This window comes from Mixophyes fleayi, chromosome 1, assembly GCF_038048845.1.
Source record: "Mixophyes fleayi isolate aMixFle1 chromosome 1, aMixFle1.hap1, whole genome shotgun sequence".
Classification (NCBI taxonomy): domain Eukaryota; kingdom Metazoa; phylum Chordata; class Amphibia; order Anura; family Limnodynastidae; genus Mixophyes; species Mixophyes fleayi.
Window position 1 is genome coordinate 396305014 of NC_134402.1, and position 17115 is coordinate 396322128.

Genomic DNA, 17115 nt, shown 5'->3' on the forward strand with positions numbered 1-17115 from the left:
AAACCACTTTTAAAGCTATTTAATGAATTGGCCATCAACATGTCCCTTAGTAAAGAATTTCATATTCTGAATAAACGAACAGTGAAGAACCCCTGTCTATGCTGATGTGAACATGTTTCCTCCAATTGAAGTGAATGACCCCTTGTTACCTGAAAAGTCAGGTATGAAAATGGTGGCTTTTATACTTACAGTTACAAGACAAGACAATAGGTAGAAGATAATATACCTTCTAGGTGAAAGACACCAGGGGACCAAACGGAGAGGCTTAAAGACAGAACCTTCAATACCAGTTTAAGTTTAAGGTCCCAATGCGAAACTGGGGAAGGAAAGTGTGGCTATACATTGCCTGTGTTTCAGGGGTGATGCTCCCTCCTTCTTCTACTGTTAGGATTACTGGCATTGAAGCAGCCCCCCTACCCCAAAGGTTGTGCCTCTGTAAGCCCTACTGTCATGTGAAATAAACCAGCTTGTAATAGCCCTTTTGAAACACTGTCTGAAGGCCTGTTGCCTAATCTGGATCCATCTGCATTTGTTTGATGAAAAAGGACATAAGAGACAGAAAGTCTGCTTGAAGAGTAAGACACTGGAGCTGGGGAACCAAGAAATTGTCCGGATCGGGGTACCAGGACCAACTGTAGAAATTGTAATGATCAGTGCCCAAACACCTTAACATCTGACCTACTAAAGAGATAGGTGACCAAAAATGGCTAGAGAACTGCCAGCACATCAGTGAGACACACCCAGGTCCTGGTACCATAGAGGGAAAACTTTAAGCTTAGTTGCAACCCCAGCAGATTTATCTCCTTGATGGTTCTGCCACTGTCCATCGGGCCCTTGACTGCCTGGCCCCTGAATGTTAACATCCAAACACTTCAGTGCAAATAAATGGCCCTGACTTCCAATATACTGATCAGTAGGGTGGACTTCTGAGGAGCAATGATAAAGTTACATTATCCCCCCAACACTGGAGCTTGATACACAAATACACTTTATCTCCCCTTTAATATACAGTGTTTACACACATCTTGACAATTTTTATTTAATCTACCATAGCAAGACACTGGTACTTAGAGTAATATTTTTATTACATTTCTTAACTAGCACTTCATTTCTTTTCAACATGTCTGTTTGCATATTTGATTCATGGTTAGTCTGCACTATCAGAAATCGATAATGATATGCTGCATTGTTAATATAAACAATTAAGTATCTTCTAAGAGGCTGCTCCATGCCTGTGATGTTGGTGTACAGTTCTTTCCAGGAATCATACTGGAGCTACGTTCTTAGATTGGCAGGAGGCATCACTGACTCTCTTGTCTGCAGAAATGTGCACATAGTTATGATAATTACATGGAAATATTGGCGTTTGCCAGAGTAGAGAACAGCAAGAGTAGAAAGTATGTATGTTGTGCACTTTTGGAGGGGTTTCAATGCAAAGTATTGAAAATATGTTTATTTACATATCATTAACAGTTGGGTTAGTTTGTTTATGCAGACAAATGTTTCACATTATTACCTTCAATGTGTATGTCCCCTATGAGGCATTTACAGCGCTACACCTGCAGGGGCCGCTGTCAGTTCAGGGCACAGATTCACAATAGCAGAGAAAGTAGGTGAGTGGTGAAACAGTTTCTATATCCACAATATCTTACCTCAATATTTTCATTCACTAAATATAAGGCACCCAGATTAGTCCATGCAACAGCATTCTGGAGAGAAACAACACTGTTAGCACACAATGATATGAACAAAACTGCAGTAAAAACATGATAAAGCTGAAGCTCGAGTTAGTGAAATGAAAACAAAGTACTCACATTTGCCTGACACTGGATTGATTTGATGAAGGCATGTTGAGCAAGCGCATTATTGTTCATACCTGAATATGAGAAAAAGCAATATACATAAAATAGCTACTATAAACATTCATAAATATATAAGCAAACGTTTCTGGATCTTATTGGAACTGGAGATATTCCAGATACCACTTTGCACATTGGGTAGTTTTTTCTTTTACTATATAATGGAGTCTTTCAGAGTGTAGATTGACTGTTAGGAGATATCAATAGCTTGCAGTGGGGTAAAAAGAATGATTACATATCATGTCCAATATCTCAGCTCTATTATGGTATGCTAACTTTACACATTTATAATATATTTGTGAATGTCACAATGCCACTTTTCATGCTCGATTATCCTTAAATATTTACAGGCATAATACCTAAACATTACACAAACACAGATAATCAAAGTTAATATACATGAGTTTAAAACATAACATCTTAAATCAGAAATAAAAGTTTTTTTCTTCTATAAATAGCAAATGAATTACCATTTAAGCAGGCATCTTATTGAGCATGGATCTGTAAGTGTTCTTAGCTTTTCACCCACAAATCATTATCTCATTTTAAAAGCTCTCTCGTGGTGAGCATAGTACCAAACACACAAAAGACTCAAACTGTTAGTGTGTCATGAGAAGGCAGAGGAAGGAGGAGGAAGTCCTTACAGTGCAGAAAGAGCTTATAGGAGCATTCCAAAGCCTTTCTGCTCGCTACAACATGAGCCATGTGACTGTGGTTGCCATGGTAGCCACATAACACTGTACTCTCTGCAAAATTATAGATCATTAATAGCAGCTTGAAGAAACAAAAGGACAAAAGAGGATTTTTAAATAAGTTTCTCTGATTGCATCTGGGGGACACTGCTTACCACGGGAGTTGGCATCTAGCTAGTTAAGTTTAGCACTGGTGACAGCCCCCTCCCCTCTACAATCCCCCTGCCTCTTCCTCTTCAGTTAATTAAAAAGCCCCAAGGAGAAAAGGCCAATCAACCAAGAGCACACAGAGGAAAAGCAGAAGGGAGGGATCGCAGTGTCCACCAGACGGAATCAGAGAAACGGATTTAACGTAAGTACAAAAATCCTCTTTTCTCTTTCATCCAGTCTGGGGGACACTGCTTACCATGGTGACGTTCTAAAGCAGCCCCCTAAGGGTGGGACCGCTCTGAAAGCCCCGCTCGTAGAGCACTACGAGCAAAATTTGCATCCGCGGATGCAAATACATTAAAGTGATAGAATTTGCAAAGCTGGTCCGCAGAAGCCCCATTTCTCGCTGCCCACGACACCCCTACCGATCTGGTGGAATGGGCCGTAAGTCTCTCTGGCATAGGACGGTTAGCCCTTATGTAAGCCTGCTTAATGGTTGCCGTGATCCATCTTGCAATGGACTGTTTTGAGGCTGGCCAGCCTCTTTTGTTAGAATCATAAAGGACAAACAGAGAATCTGTACGTCCAACCTGAGAAGTTCTTTCAACATAAATACGGAGTGCCCTAACCACGTCTAACTTTTCCATAGACTGCAGATCAGAATGAGAAGTCGATGAAAAGACCGGGACCACAATTTCCTGGTTCAAATGGAAAGCCAAAACTACTTTTGGAACAAAAGAAGGGAGAGTTCTTAATACCGCTCTGTCCTCGTGAAAAACCAGATATGGTTCCCGGCAAGACAGAGCTCCCAATTCTGAAACTCTACGTGCAGATGCAATAGCTAAAAGAAAGACGACCTTCCAGGTCAGACACCTAAAATCTGCCGCAAGTAAGGGCTCAAAAGGAGGCCCTTTAAGCATACCCAGTACCAGGTTAAGATCCCATGGTGCTGTAGACGGAACCTAAGGAGGCTGAATATGTAAGACTCCCTGAAGAAAAGTCTTGACGTCTGGCAAATCCGCTAACTTCAGGTGAAAGAAAACTGAAAGCACTGATACCTGAACTCTTAAGGAACCTAAACGGAGGCCTGCTTTCAGCCCATCCTGAAGAAAAGCCAATAAGCGAGGGAGACGAAAAGAAGACGTGTGACAGGACTTATTTTCGCACCATCTGATATAGGCTCGCCAAATACGGTGATAGATGCGAGCTGAAACCGGTTTTTGAGCTCGCAGCAGTGTCTACTACACTGGGGGAAAAACCCCTAGCCTTCCAGAGCCTGGCTTCAACAGTCATGCCGTTAAACTGAGCTGAGGTAAGTTCTGGTGACGAAAAGGACCTTGCAGAAAAAGGTCGTCTCGCGACGGAAGACGATGTCCTTGTCCTACCGCCATGGAGATTATGTCCACGTACCACACTCGACGAGGCCATGCAGGTGCTATTAGAATTACCGGCAGACCGCCCTGCCTCACTCGTCTGAGTACGCGAGGAATCATGGGTATTGGGGGGAACAGATACCCCAACCTGAAGTCCCATGACATGGTCATCACGTCCACCGCTAAGGGGTCTCTTGCCCTTGCGCAAAACCTGTGAACCTTTTTGTTGTGTCTGGAGGCCATGAGATCTATATCTGGAAGACCCCACCTCTGAACTAGAGGCTGAAATACTTCCGGATGGAGGGACCACTCCCTTGGTATCATCGCATTGCGACTGAGGTAATCGGCCTCCCAATTCTTTATTCCTGGAATGAATAATGCCGAGATTGCTGGAACATACTGTTCTGCCCAAAGAAATATCTGAGCTGCAACTCGCATTGCAGCTGCACTCCTGGTTCCTCCCTGTCTGTTGACATATGCCACAGCCGTGGCATTGTCGGACTGAACTCTGACTGGGTGGCCCTGAAGGAGAGTCTGGGCCCACCGAAAAGCTAAAAGAATTGCCTTCAACTCCAACGTGTTGATTGATAAGGCTGATTCCTGAACTGACCAAAGCCCCTTGAGCCGGAGATGCAGGACTACCGCCCCCAACCTCTCAGGCTGGCGTCTATTGTGGCTATGATCCATGACCATGGAGCAAAAGACCTGCCCACCGACATGTGATCCGGAGTCAGCCACCACTGAAGCGATTCTCTCGCCCTCGGGGAGACAGCGAGATCCTCTGGAGATCCAAACGTAGGTGGGATCCTGACCATTTTGTCAACAGATCCCACTGGAAGCATCGAGAATGAGCCCGACCGAAGGGGATCGTCTCGAAAGAGGCCACCATCTTCCCAAGCAGCCGCATGCACAAATGAATTGAGGGACTGGGAGAGGACAAGACCTGAGATGTTATACTCCGAACTGATCTTCTCCGCAGGCAGGAACACCTTCTGCTGACTGGTGTCCATGAGGAGTCCTAGGAAGACCATGCGTTCTTACGGAGCCACCTGGGATTTCTTTAAGTTTATCAGCCACCCATGGCTCTCGAAGACCGCTGGTGAGGGACAAGTGCTGATGTAAGCAAATCTCTGAGGAGGATTTGATGAGCAGATCGTCTAGGTAGGGCACGGCCTGAACTCCCTTTAAGTGAAGACACGCTGCCATCACCGACATGATCTTCGTGAAGACCCTTGGAGCTGTGGAGAGGCCGAAGGGAAGGGCCCGAAACTGATAGTGGGAGGCCCCCACTGTGAATCTTAGGAGGGACTGATGACCGCTCCAAATGGGAACGTGGAGGTATGCGTCCTTTATGTCTATGGACGCCATAAACTGATCCTTCTCTAAGCCGTTCATTACCGACCTCAGGGTTTCCATCCGAAATTTGTACACTCGTATGTGCACATTGAGGTTCTTTAGGTTTAGAATGGGTCGAAAGGACCCGTCCGGTTTCTTGACCAGAAAAAGATTTGAATAAAATCCCTTTCGTTTCTGGTTGTCTGGGACCCTGCAAATGACTCTTTGCGAAAGAAGAGAGGCGACACAGGCCTGTATTGCCTGTCTTCTTTGTGGATCTCGGGGTAGCGGGGTTACAAAGAAACGATGTGGTACCGGACCCGCAGGTCTATCCTGTACCCCCCCCTTGATATAATGCCCCGAATACAAGGGTCTTGGGATGACGCTGCCCACTGTTCCTGAAAAAGAGACAGACGTCCCCCCACTTGCGCCACATCCTGGAGAATAGAGTGGCTGTCAGGACGCAGGCTTCTCCTGAGTCTTGGAGGCCTGGCGCCTAGCTGCAAACGAGGACCTGCCTGTGACAGAGGAGCCTCGAGCATTCGGTTGCCTACCTCTAAATGACTGTCCCCTAGGCAAGGAGGTCCCCCGAAAGGGCTGGCGAAAAGAGCTAAACCGCAGGGCCCGGCCCCTACTTGTGTGTACCGGCAAAGAAGTGCTTTTGCCCCCCGTTGCCTGTGAAATCATAGTATCTAATTCCGGGCCGAACAAACCTGCTGCTGAAAAGGGAATGGTTTCATGGGATTTTTTAGATTCTGAATCCCCCTCCCAGGATTTCAGCCATAACGTTCTTCTTGCTGAAATTGACGCAGCTTGAATAGAGGAGGACACAGACGCTGTGCTCTGAGCCGCCTTATAAAAGGTACCCCGATGCCTCTTTCAAATGTAAAGCTGGGGAAAGTAATTCTGAGTCCAGTAAGGCCTCTGCCAGTTGTTCTGCCCATGCTTCCATGGCTTTAGCAACCCAAGCTGAAGCAAATGTGGGTCTGAAGGAAGAACCCGCTGCTACAAAAATAGATTTTAACTGAGATTCCACTCTGAGGTCAGTGGCATCTTGCAGAGTTGCTGTGTCCGGGACTGGTAGGGAAGTGTGTTGGGCCAAACAGGCTACTGGAGTATCTACTTTAGGGATTCCCTCCAAGTGAGCCACGTCCTCCTCCTGCAAAGGATACAGGGAAGAGAATCTCCTTGGAACAGAGAGCTTTTTATCAGGCTGTTTCCAGGCTCCCTCTCCAATATCTCGGAGTTCTACCGAAGGGGGAAACCGAATAACCTTCCTTTTGGCCTTCTTAAAAAGACTTCTGTCTCTAGGACTAGGATCCTCCATTTCTGGGAGGTCCAATGCCTGTCTCACTGCTAAAACCAAATCATCAATAAACTGATATTTAGTGACTTCTTCCTGTTCCAATGGTTGAACCTGGTCAGGATCAAAATTTGTTTCCCCTTCCTCTTCTGAAAATCCCTCAGAATCTGAAAGGACCATAAAAGGATTAGCAGATCTAATCCGCTTTCTTTTAGCAGGGGGTAAGTCTGGGGATTCAAGTATCTGGTTTAGTCTGTCTAAACCCTTTATAAATGCTGAGGATAATGCAGGTTCTCTGGGAACAGGGGGCATAGAGGAAGGTCCTGCTATAGCCGTTCCAGTAGAAACTGTGGCAGCAGGGAGCCCCAAGGGTGTAACAGCATTATTAGACACCGCAGAGGCTGCTACACTTGTCAGTAACCAAGTAGACTGAGAGATCATCTGTGCTAAAGAGCAACCCGACTGTGACAGGGAAGCCACCCAGGCCGGTTCCTCCGTCAGTAGGGCTGGAATGGGCTGGGTTTGCGCAGAGGGGGCCCCTCCTTCGCAGTCAGAGCAGAGCGCCAACGGGTCCTTCTGCCCACATGGTAATTTAACCTTACATCTAGAACATGTAAAATATTTAGCCATAGGGCCTTTTCCCTTATCTGACATTTTACAAAGGAAAAGCACACCAAACACACTAGATAAAGAGAGATTGAGAGAGACAGAGCAAGCAACAGGTAATCAACTAATCTGTAATAAAAGTTTTACTTGTACGTGTGTAAAAGACAGTGTGATATTTGGGCAAGTAAGAGAACCATAAAATAACCCTTACTAGCCTTCCTCTTTAAACCACAAAATATAGTTTGCTAGTAAATGGTTAAAGAAATGTTTTGGTACTTAGCCAAAAGGACCACACAGGGGAGAACTCCAACAGCAGTGTCCTGGTGCCTGCTCCCTCCAAGATAAGTTCCTTCCCGGGCTTCTCTGGCACCAGAAAACCGGACTGTACCACTTGTGCTGAAGAGCAGGGGAGCTCTGTGTACTAGTTCCCCCTCTTCCGGCATTCTTGTCTCTCTTTTTTTTTTTTTTAAAAGGGAACTTATCTTCTCAGCAGAGTTATGGAGACCATTAAAGAAAAGAGGTCTGCTGCAGCCTTAGATACCCCGATGCCCCCTCCTTTTTTCTGAGGGGGGATCTTGGTATGGCCCCCGATCTCTCTTCCTTCCTGCTGTTCCCTCGCGGACCGATGACGTCAGACATGGCCGCCGGCAAGGTATTCCAATAAGCGGCGCTCTATGCCTGCAGTGGCAGCGCCGGTTATCGGGGGAGCCTCCGAGAGTGACAGCGGTCCGTGAGACCGCTTGTCACTCTGCGATCTGACCGCCAATGCTCTGCCATTGACAGCAGTCTGCTCCCTCTGACAGAGCCCGGTCTTTGCGGCCTCATTTCTGGGAGTGTGCTCTCTATAATAGAACACACTCCCAGCTCTGCCCCAAAAACCTATATAATGCTATAAAATAAAAAAAAAATAAAAAATTAAAGTTAATGAAAAATATTAAAATAGAAATAACTAGCTGAAAGAAAAAACCTGCCCAACTCCTTTGGTCACCTAAAAAAAACTGAAGAGGAAGAGGCAGGGGGATTGTAGAGGGGAGGGGTCTGTCAGCAGTGCTAAACTTAACTAGCTAGGTGCCAACTCCCGTGCTCCCCTCCACAACCCATGGAAAGCAGTGTCCACCAGACTGGATGAAAGAGAAATGGTAAATACCAACATTCTCCTTATACCCAGCCACAGTCACTTATTCATAACATTGCTGCTTTAACTATTTGATCAGGAAGATTTATTTCAGTGCATATATATTGAAAAAGTAATGTCTTTGCAATTGTCTCTGAGGGACACTTGAATATTGATAGTGTTTCAAAACACTATCAATATATGTAAAGATGAACTTCACAAAATCATAGCAAAGTTTAATAGGACACCAAGTTCTGAAAGCAACACATGACTGAAGGATGATACACACTGCATTGTGGTGTTGAGAATTAAAATATATGAGAGCAATCTGCCCAAAGGCCACTGACCAGAGAGTTGCAAGTAAGGCTGGGACCACACTATACAAAACTTCTCCAGATGCGATATCCTTAGTCATTTTATCAGCGATTAAAGAAAATAAATAAAGAAAGATGCAGGCCGATTCATGTGTACACACTAAACACATTTTACAAGATTTACCTTCAGACTTGTGCTCCTCATCTGTCATAACCAAAGATTGTGACTCTGCACACTTCCTACAGATCTATGAACACTGCTGGTACTGAGTGTATACACACTGCAGAATCGGAACGACATTGTTCCATCGTTGAACAATGTTTTTAGTTTGGTTTAAAAATGAAATGATACGATATTGGAACAATAATCGTTCATTGCTGCAGCGTACACACTAATGCAATATTAGGCTGAACGGTCGTTTATCGTTTGATTGGCCCGATAACCGGCTGAAAACACTGTAGTGTGTGTGCAGCCTTATAAAACAATTCCTCAAATCATCAGCTTGCTTAGGGGTGGGTACATTATAGAACCGGAGCAGCTTGTTGTGTACCAGCTCCACAGTTGTAGATGCAAAGTTGGAAAAGTTCTCTAAAATGTTTATACACACACACACACACACAAACACACACACACACACACATATTATACATCACACACATATTATACAAAAGCTGAATAAATGATCATACCTTTGCAGCAACAAACAACACCAAGCGCGTTCCAGTACTGGTGATTACTACTGTCCATCATGATGGATTTCTTAATGCACTAGATATTAGGAAATGGAAAATGAATTCAGAAAGGTCAGGTCTCCCAGTTGTTTCTGAAGATAAACAGCGTTACACACTATAGAGAACCTCAAATATCTGCGTATTACATTAAATAACAAACTTAACTTTAACAACATAATTAACATGAACGGGGGGAGTAAAAACTATTACGCTGAACAAATATCAATATTTATTCTCTTGAAAAATATCAGTCACTGACTTCAAAGGAATAGTAACTGGAGAGCATAAATTATCATGGTTTAAGGAAACACTAAATTTAAAATACACAATCCCTTATAGAGAAGAAATACTAAGATTCACAAATATATAAGTAAACGTTCTAATAATCTTACAGAACCTGATATGTTTGACATTGGATTTACATTTATTATGTAGTTAAGTGCAAGTTATTGTTCTCCTGGTAACTGACAATAAGTTTGCTGTATGTAGGAAAACACCTCCTTCATAATCACAACCTACAACTGAAATATCTTCAGTTCTGACAAGTTCTTGAAGCTTCTACAACTATAATTTTAAATGTTATTAGTACCTGTATTATATAAGACAACTTGTAATTTATGTTTAATGGTCCCTTATTTGTAGAACACATCTACAGCACTGAGGAACAATTCATCTACATATATTGCTCTGAGAGTTATATTTGAGCATATACTCTTACAGTTTGTACATGAGTAGATTTTTCGCCATTCACAACATTACCTGCAGCGATTTTTCCAACAAATCGTTACTGCTGCTTCCTTTGCAGTCAGGATTCAGTAAGTTTTCTGCTTGGTAGAAATAATTGATACCAAGGTCACACCAGATGTTTGCAGAGGGCTGAAGCTTTAGTGCTCGACCATAACACCTGTAACAATAAAAGATATATACCAATCAATTATTTCAATGTTAATACTAGCCCGTTGCACCACTTACTTCAATCTTTAACTGCTCCCAGTTGATGTTTTTATACTGTGCTAAATGTTATATGGACATAGCAAACATCGCTGCAACATTTATGAAAGTAAAAATATGCGGACATGAAGAGATTTGCGCTAAAGAGACTAAAAGTGAGGAGACATCGTCACTACCTTTGTAGCATGTGTTCCTTTTGTGTGTTTGAAGGTCTTTAGTATACTCATCAACTTGTGCCATTGAATGTGCTTTACTGTACAGTTTGCCTAGAATGTGCAGAAAGCTTCTTATTGAATACATAGACTAAAGCTTGGATTCTAGTATATCAGAAGACAAATTCACACTCATTTGCTGGGAGAAAATTGGGAATTTTTACTTAACATAAAATACTTTTTATTGAAACACATAGTGGGTAACAGAGCCTATGGTGTTAAGGATGCAGGTCACCTAAAAAAAACCAAAACAAATAAGGACCTCCTCCCCAATATACCCAGATAAGTAGCTATTACTCATTAGCTTAACACTAAGCACAATAAAAACATCAAGGCAACCAAAACCAACATCAGAGGCAAGAGTGTAGTTCTGTGTCTTTCTAAATGAAAAGGATTTAATTGCAAGTGCAAAATGCTCTTTTCTCCTTCAGCACATAGGGGGCACAGAGTTGATGGGGATTCCACAAAGCTCAGGACAAAATGATAAGGAAACTCTACCAAGATACTTTGGCCTGCAGGACTTTCCTACCAAAGGTAGCGTTTACAAAGGACATCAAATCTACTCTGTAGTGAAGGTGTGCAAGAAAGACCAGGTGGCCAACTTGCTGATCTGCTCTGCCAAGGAATCCATGATGCATCACCCAAGAAGGAACAATTGCTGGAGTAGAATGAGCCATAAAACTATAAGCGACTTTTCTAAGATTCTGCAAAGCACACAAAGAGGTCATTTTACGAAATAAACTCTGCTATTTGTGCAACATTAGTGCACAAAAAATGCACTACACCCAAGGTATTCAAGGCAACCTTGTTTTGCGTAGGTGTGATGGTGCACAGAGAGAAGGAAGAATCTGGTCCTTGCTGACATAAAAAGCTGAAACTACATTTTGTAGAAAATAAGGCACTGTCCTTAGGGCAGGAAAGTGATTGGTGTGACAAGTATGGAGTCATTTTTCACGTGCAATAACAGGCCCTAGTGAAGTGATTGTACGCATTGGCCAAGGTGTTGCATTTACTCCAATTTGGTCATCTCCATGTATAACCAAACTGCTATTGGCCTGTGTTTTGTAATTTTTTTGCTGGATTTTGTACACTTTGGCAACCTACATGTGAGGCTTAATTGGTCAGTGATCCTTTGCTCTAACTGAGTTTTCATCAGCAATGACGTAAAAGATTCTGAAACCAGTGGTGGAAAGACACACCCTGCGATAATTGGAATGCAGAGGAAATTGACACTAAGTCTTGATGGCAAGGTTGAAGTTGTTGGCCTGTGTGCGTAAGACTTGCCTGCAGTTCTTCCTTTTTGACTCGTTGAAGGAACGCGATGGGAGAAACAAGTAAACAAAGTGGTTATTCCACATGGCTACTAAAGTGCCAACCAGGCTGTGAGCAGTACCTAGCTTAGCTTCAACAGAGAAAGCTAGAAGGTCCACCTGTGGAGTGTCCTATCAAGTTGGCAGCCGAAGTCAAATCTCTGGATGAAAGGCAAATTCCCCGAGATCCAACATATGGCGGCTGAGATAGTCCACTTCCACTAAGGGAATATAGACAGCCCTAATGGTCTGTACTGCATTTCTGCCCATACAAGGATCTCGGAAGTCTCTTCCATCACCAGTGAACTCAGCGTGACGTCTTAGTGATTCAAGTAGGCAACTGCTGTAACACTATCTGTGTGGAGATTCTGACTGAAGTCCTCCTGAGAAATTTTAGATAAAGAAAACAGTACAGAGCCTATGTGGAGACTATGATGAAAGCCGACAGATTGGCATCGACCATCATTACCTGCTAGCCTCTGGATCAAGTAAGTCTAGAAAAAAATCCCAGATGTCCCATGGACAATTTGACTGCCATTTATCACAAACATAGCTCTTCACCACCGTGGTAGAATGAACTGTTTGCTCAGAAAATTCATCTCTCGATTTTCCACTCCGGGTATGTTTATCACTGAAATTCCCGAGACATACCATTCAATTTTATGATCTTGGCTGATTTCTTCATTGCTAGGGAACTTTTGGTTACCCTTTGATGATTTATATATACCACTTCCATGGCGCTGTCCGACTGTATTCGGACTGCTGTGCCCTTTAGGAAGGACTGTGCTTCTATCAGAGATCATCTGGGATCACTGCTCTGAATTCTGAGACATTGATAATGAAGTGCTGCTTTTTTGCAAGACCAATGATCTTGCAGACAGACATGCAGTGTCACTGAACCCTATCCCTGACGGCTTGCATTTGTGGTCACAATGGTCCAGTCCCAGATGGAAAATAGGTGACACTAGTTCAGACTGTACACCTTCAAACACCACAGGATTGACCGTTTTGTCCGACTTGACATAATGATGAATTGGGAGGCTTGCCGAAGGCTGGACCTGGACCACCTTGTCAGAATGTAATTTTGTATAGTCCTGAAGTAGAAACATGCATATTGCCCAATAATTTCATGCAAAGAACAACAGAGGTCCAAGACGGTTCTGACAAATTTTTGGATGGCTTGGATCATTTCCTCTTGCAAGAATACTCTTGGTTGCTTGGTGTTGAACAGAAGACCCAAAAACTCTGTGCAATTTGGCACTTGTGAAATCAGGATCCTCCATCACTGTTTAACATATCAGTGAGGTCGCATCCCCTCCTAAAGCCTTACCCTATTGGAACAGGGACATAGGAGATGTGTGATGCTGGATGCAGCTCCACCTCCTCCCAAACTATAAATAAAAGAAAATAATTAACCCTTAAGGTGGCTGCCCAGTGCCATAGCGCCCCAACTCCTTGGACACTTAGTTGAAAACTGGTGATGATCTCTTGATAAGGGGGCTATAGAAGAGGGTAACTTAACTTCAAACTTTGTGTAGTGTTAACCCCTAAGTGCCCAGCTCCTGCACCAGCTGCTATACCCCATGGTAAGCAGTTTCCCCAAATAGGAATAGAGATAATAAACCTGTTTTTGCATACAAATGCATGCCTAAGCGCATTCAAACACCTAGCCAGTCCTCATCAACAATCACCCCTGATCTGCCCAGTTCCTCCCATCAAAATTTCACACTTCCACTATTTTGGCCCAGAACATTCATCATTTTCTGCATGAAAACTGATGCATTCACACAAACAGAAGGGTAAGTGACATATGTACTGAGGAGATTTTTGGAAATGACCCTAAATGGAAAACAGTATAAAAATGAGTCTGATTGCTTACATTGGGGCAAAAATATGTGTTAACTTATAAAAGAAAAGGACTGTATAAATGCAAAATTATGCAACCAGAGCTATTATTATTCACATAATTGATGTTATTAGTGATTTCCTGCATCTCAGTCTTGGAAAGCTTAGTACAATAGACATTCACAATTCCTACCTTCCCCCTAGCTCCAAGATCTCAGATTTATTCATCAGCCGCTGGCCTTTGTTCTGCCCAACGAGGGCACCCAGGACATTAATGCTGACCTTAGGAGGAGAGACCACATGCAGGCCAGTGCAAGCATCTCCAAGCAGTTTCCAAAGACATAGAAGATCAGGCCTCTGCTGAACAGCTCTGAAATCAATAAAACATTGTGACTATAAGTTAACAATATCAATTTTGTCTAAGGTTTTATTTATTATCAAATTAATAATACAACATTAAGACTGAACAACGCTCATCTATACAACATTCATACATACACTTCAAGTGTAATGTATGAAACATTAAAGGCTGGGCTACACTTCAGACAGTAAGTTACTGTACTGCCGCTACTTGTCTCTTGCTCCTGTGACATATAGCTGACTGTAATGCTATCTTACAGTTGGACAGATATGCTGTGTATTGTATCTCTGCCCAATTGGCACAATGCAGTGCAACATTCAGCAGCAAAAAAATAACTTTAGAATATAATATCCTTCTGGCATTGGGGAGCGAGAAAGAAAGAGGGGGGAGAGGGAGGGGGAGAGAGGGGGAGATAGAGAGAATTCAACCCATCATTTCCAAATAAAACACAGAAACTGCAGAAACCAATGCGCACTAACCATAAATCTAAGTCCACAAAACTGATTCGTTTCTGAAATTAAGAATTCCCTTTTGTACCAACCGTGTCAGATATTCCAGAGCTTTTTCAAAGGCATCCACTGCCTTTGCATCAAGGAAATCTGCAAGCGCACCCTTTGCAAGCATTAGATGACATTCACCAAGGCCTAAAAGGTACATAAGATGAAACACTTACTCACCACTCCAATGTGCAGTTATGTACAGGTATTTGACAGAGGAAATTACATATATATTATTTTATTAAACTCTTAATTTGAAGAGGGAGCAGCACGAGAAAAATTGTTCAACAAAATACACAATAAAATATAACTAAATATCTTTTTTGCTTTATAACAGTGGCGGGGGGCAGGAAGGGAAAGAGAAGGAAATATATATTTTTTAATTAAACAGACAGGAAATTCCATAACTTAATATGCGTACTAAAATACCCATCTACTGCCCCTATAGGTCATAAAGAAAAGTTTACAGTTATGTCTCAAAAACAGCAACATGTGGTGGTTTCATGCACATACTCAAAAATACAGCTGAAGTAGACTATGGGAGCATTCAGTGCCAGTCTAAGGGTACTAGGTGCCTCTTCCTCTCAGGTTCTGTACCCAGCCCCACGCTTCTTATCTGTGTGGAGCAAGCAGGGCAGTGGGGTGGAAGTGAGCAGAGGAGGGGATGTCAGTTTCAGTGATGCTGAGCCACCCTGACAGTAAAATGTTGGGAGTGTGGTGCTGTGTTGTGACATCACAGGCCAGTGCTATACTCCCAGCCTATTACTCACGTGGAGGAGCAGCAACACTACAGAAGGTAAGAAACATGCAGGACATGCTCAAGTTAATTTAAAATTAACAAACAAACCCCCCTCTCTTCCTCACTGTCACCTGAGCTTGACTAACGTAGGCGCTGGGAGCATTCAGTGTTTTTCTGTATCGAACACTAGATCCTACACTTTGAGTTTTAAGCTCATACTTGCCAACTTTTCCTCTTTGGCTTCAGGGAGATCCCGGGGCAGGTGGGCGTGCAGGGGTGGGGCCTGACAAAGTGCATCATTTTGGCCCCGCCCCCTAAACAATTGTCACAATTTTGCCCAATTAGAGCAGGGGGTGGGGTTAAGATGACGCGATATTTGCGTCATTAAGTCCCACCCCTCACCACTTATCTATTGCGGGGGCGAGAACCGGGAGGTTACCCTGCTCTCCAGGGAGAGTAGGCAATTATGCGTTAAAGAAAATCAGCTAAGGAATCTCTAGAGACTGAAGTGTCTTTTACATTTCTGTCTCCATTACTGAAGTCATGTTGTCTTACCCGTCAGTCTTTGATTAAATCTTGGTCTCCATGAAAATGGCCACCTCCATAGGCATCAATACATGGACATAGGACACAATTTCTGATCTGTGTCATCATGCCACAGATGGCGAAGCCAACCACGTCTTGTTCAGCATCAGGGAGAATGCCAGACTCTTCAGGGAGTGAGGGAGATCACCCCTATTTCAGGGAGTCTCCCTGACATTCAGGGAGAGTTGGCAAGTATGTTTAAGCTATGTAATAAAAATAAAAGAAAAGAGATATCTGCAGAACTATTATTATGAAGGAGATTTTATTTAGCATTAAATCTATATCTCTTGTACTTCCAGGACTGGGCCCTTGTTACAGTGGAATTGGGAATCACCTTGGGGAAATATTCAGGGACCATAATAAGTAGCAGTAACACATTGTCTCAGTAGAAAACGAGAATTGGCACCTTGCAAGGAAGAGCTGCTAGCTCAAATACCCGCTTGGTGGAGATGATAGTGATAAGGAAGGACGCCATTCATATTGGTATTTCAAAAGGAATGTCAGAGAGGGATTCAAAGTGGTGGTACTGCAATACTTTGAAGAACAATTTCCTGTTGTGGTAAGTAGCTCCAAGCCTTGTAGGCTACAGATAGGGCCAGACTGGAAAATGCCAGAGGAGCTGGTTTTCTAAATTTCATGTACCCATTTTTTTCCCAAATAGGGTTCACAACATTCCAGGATTCAGACAAGCCGCAACTGAAGACACCAGCAGCCACAGGGTGTGAAAATGACAACACCACATAGAAGAGAGCAGGACAGTCTGACAACTGTCCTGAATCTGTTGGAACAGTCCTGAATTTGGTTGATTGTCTCGCTTAGTCAGGATTTGGTCCGACTACAAGGACAGTTGGGAGGTATGTTCTGCTTCACAGAGTACTGCTTGTGAGGGCAGAGCTGTGTGCATCTAATGGTAGTGCACATAGTATACAATGTTACATCATAGGGGCACCTCTGTCTAAAGTGCTCCGGGCCCCCCAGAGCCTTAAACCAGCTCTGGGCCAAGGTGTCATATTGACACCCAGTGCTCTGCTCAAGCTCTTTTACAGGCAAAAACATCTGGTTTTTTTTAAAGAAAAAGGGCTTTTTGCACTTTTATAAATCAGCCCCAGTGTGCAGTACTGTAATAGAATAATATGA

General features: G+C 43.2%; 1 protein-coding gene across 2 annotated transcripts in view; it reads right to left on the bottom strand.

The window, feature by feature from the left end:
• Window positions 1–17115, bottom strand: part of SKIC3 (SKI3 subunit of superkiller complex) — a 124689-nt gene that overhangs the window by 52696 nt on the left and 54878 nt on the right. For both annotated transcript variants that reach the window (XM_075181094.1, XM_075181103.1), the window contains exons 18-23: window positions 14699–14801; window positions 13990–14166; window positions 10238–10382; window positions 9437–9515; window positions 1815–1876; window positions 1653–1709 (exon numbers count right to left, since the gene is read on the bottom strand). In XM_075181094.1, coding sequence (XP_075037195.1) covers window positions 1653–1709; window positions 1815–1876; window positions 9437–9515; window positions 10238–10382; window positions 13990–14166; window positions 14699–14801 — 623 coding nt within the window. The remainder of the gene's footprint in view (window positions 1–1652; window positions 1710–1814; window positions 1877–9436; window positions 9516–10237; window positions 10383–13989; window positions 14167–14698; window positions 14802–17115) is intronic.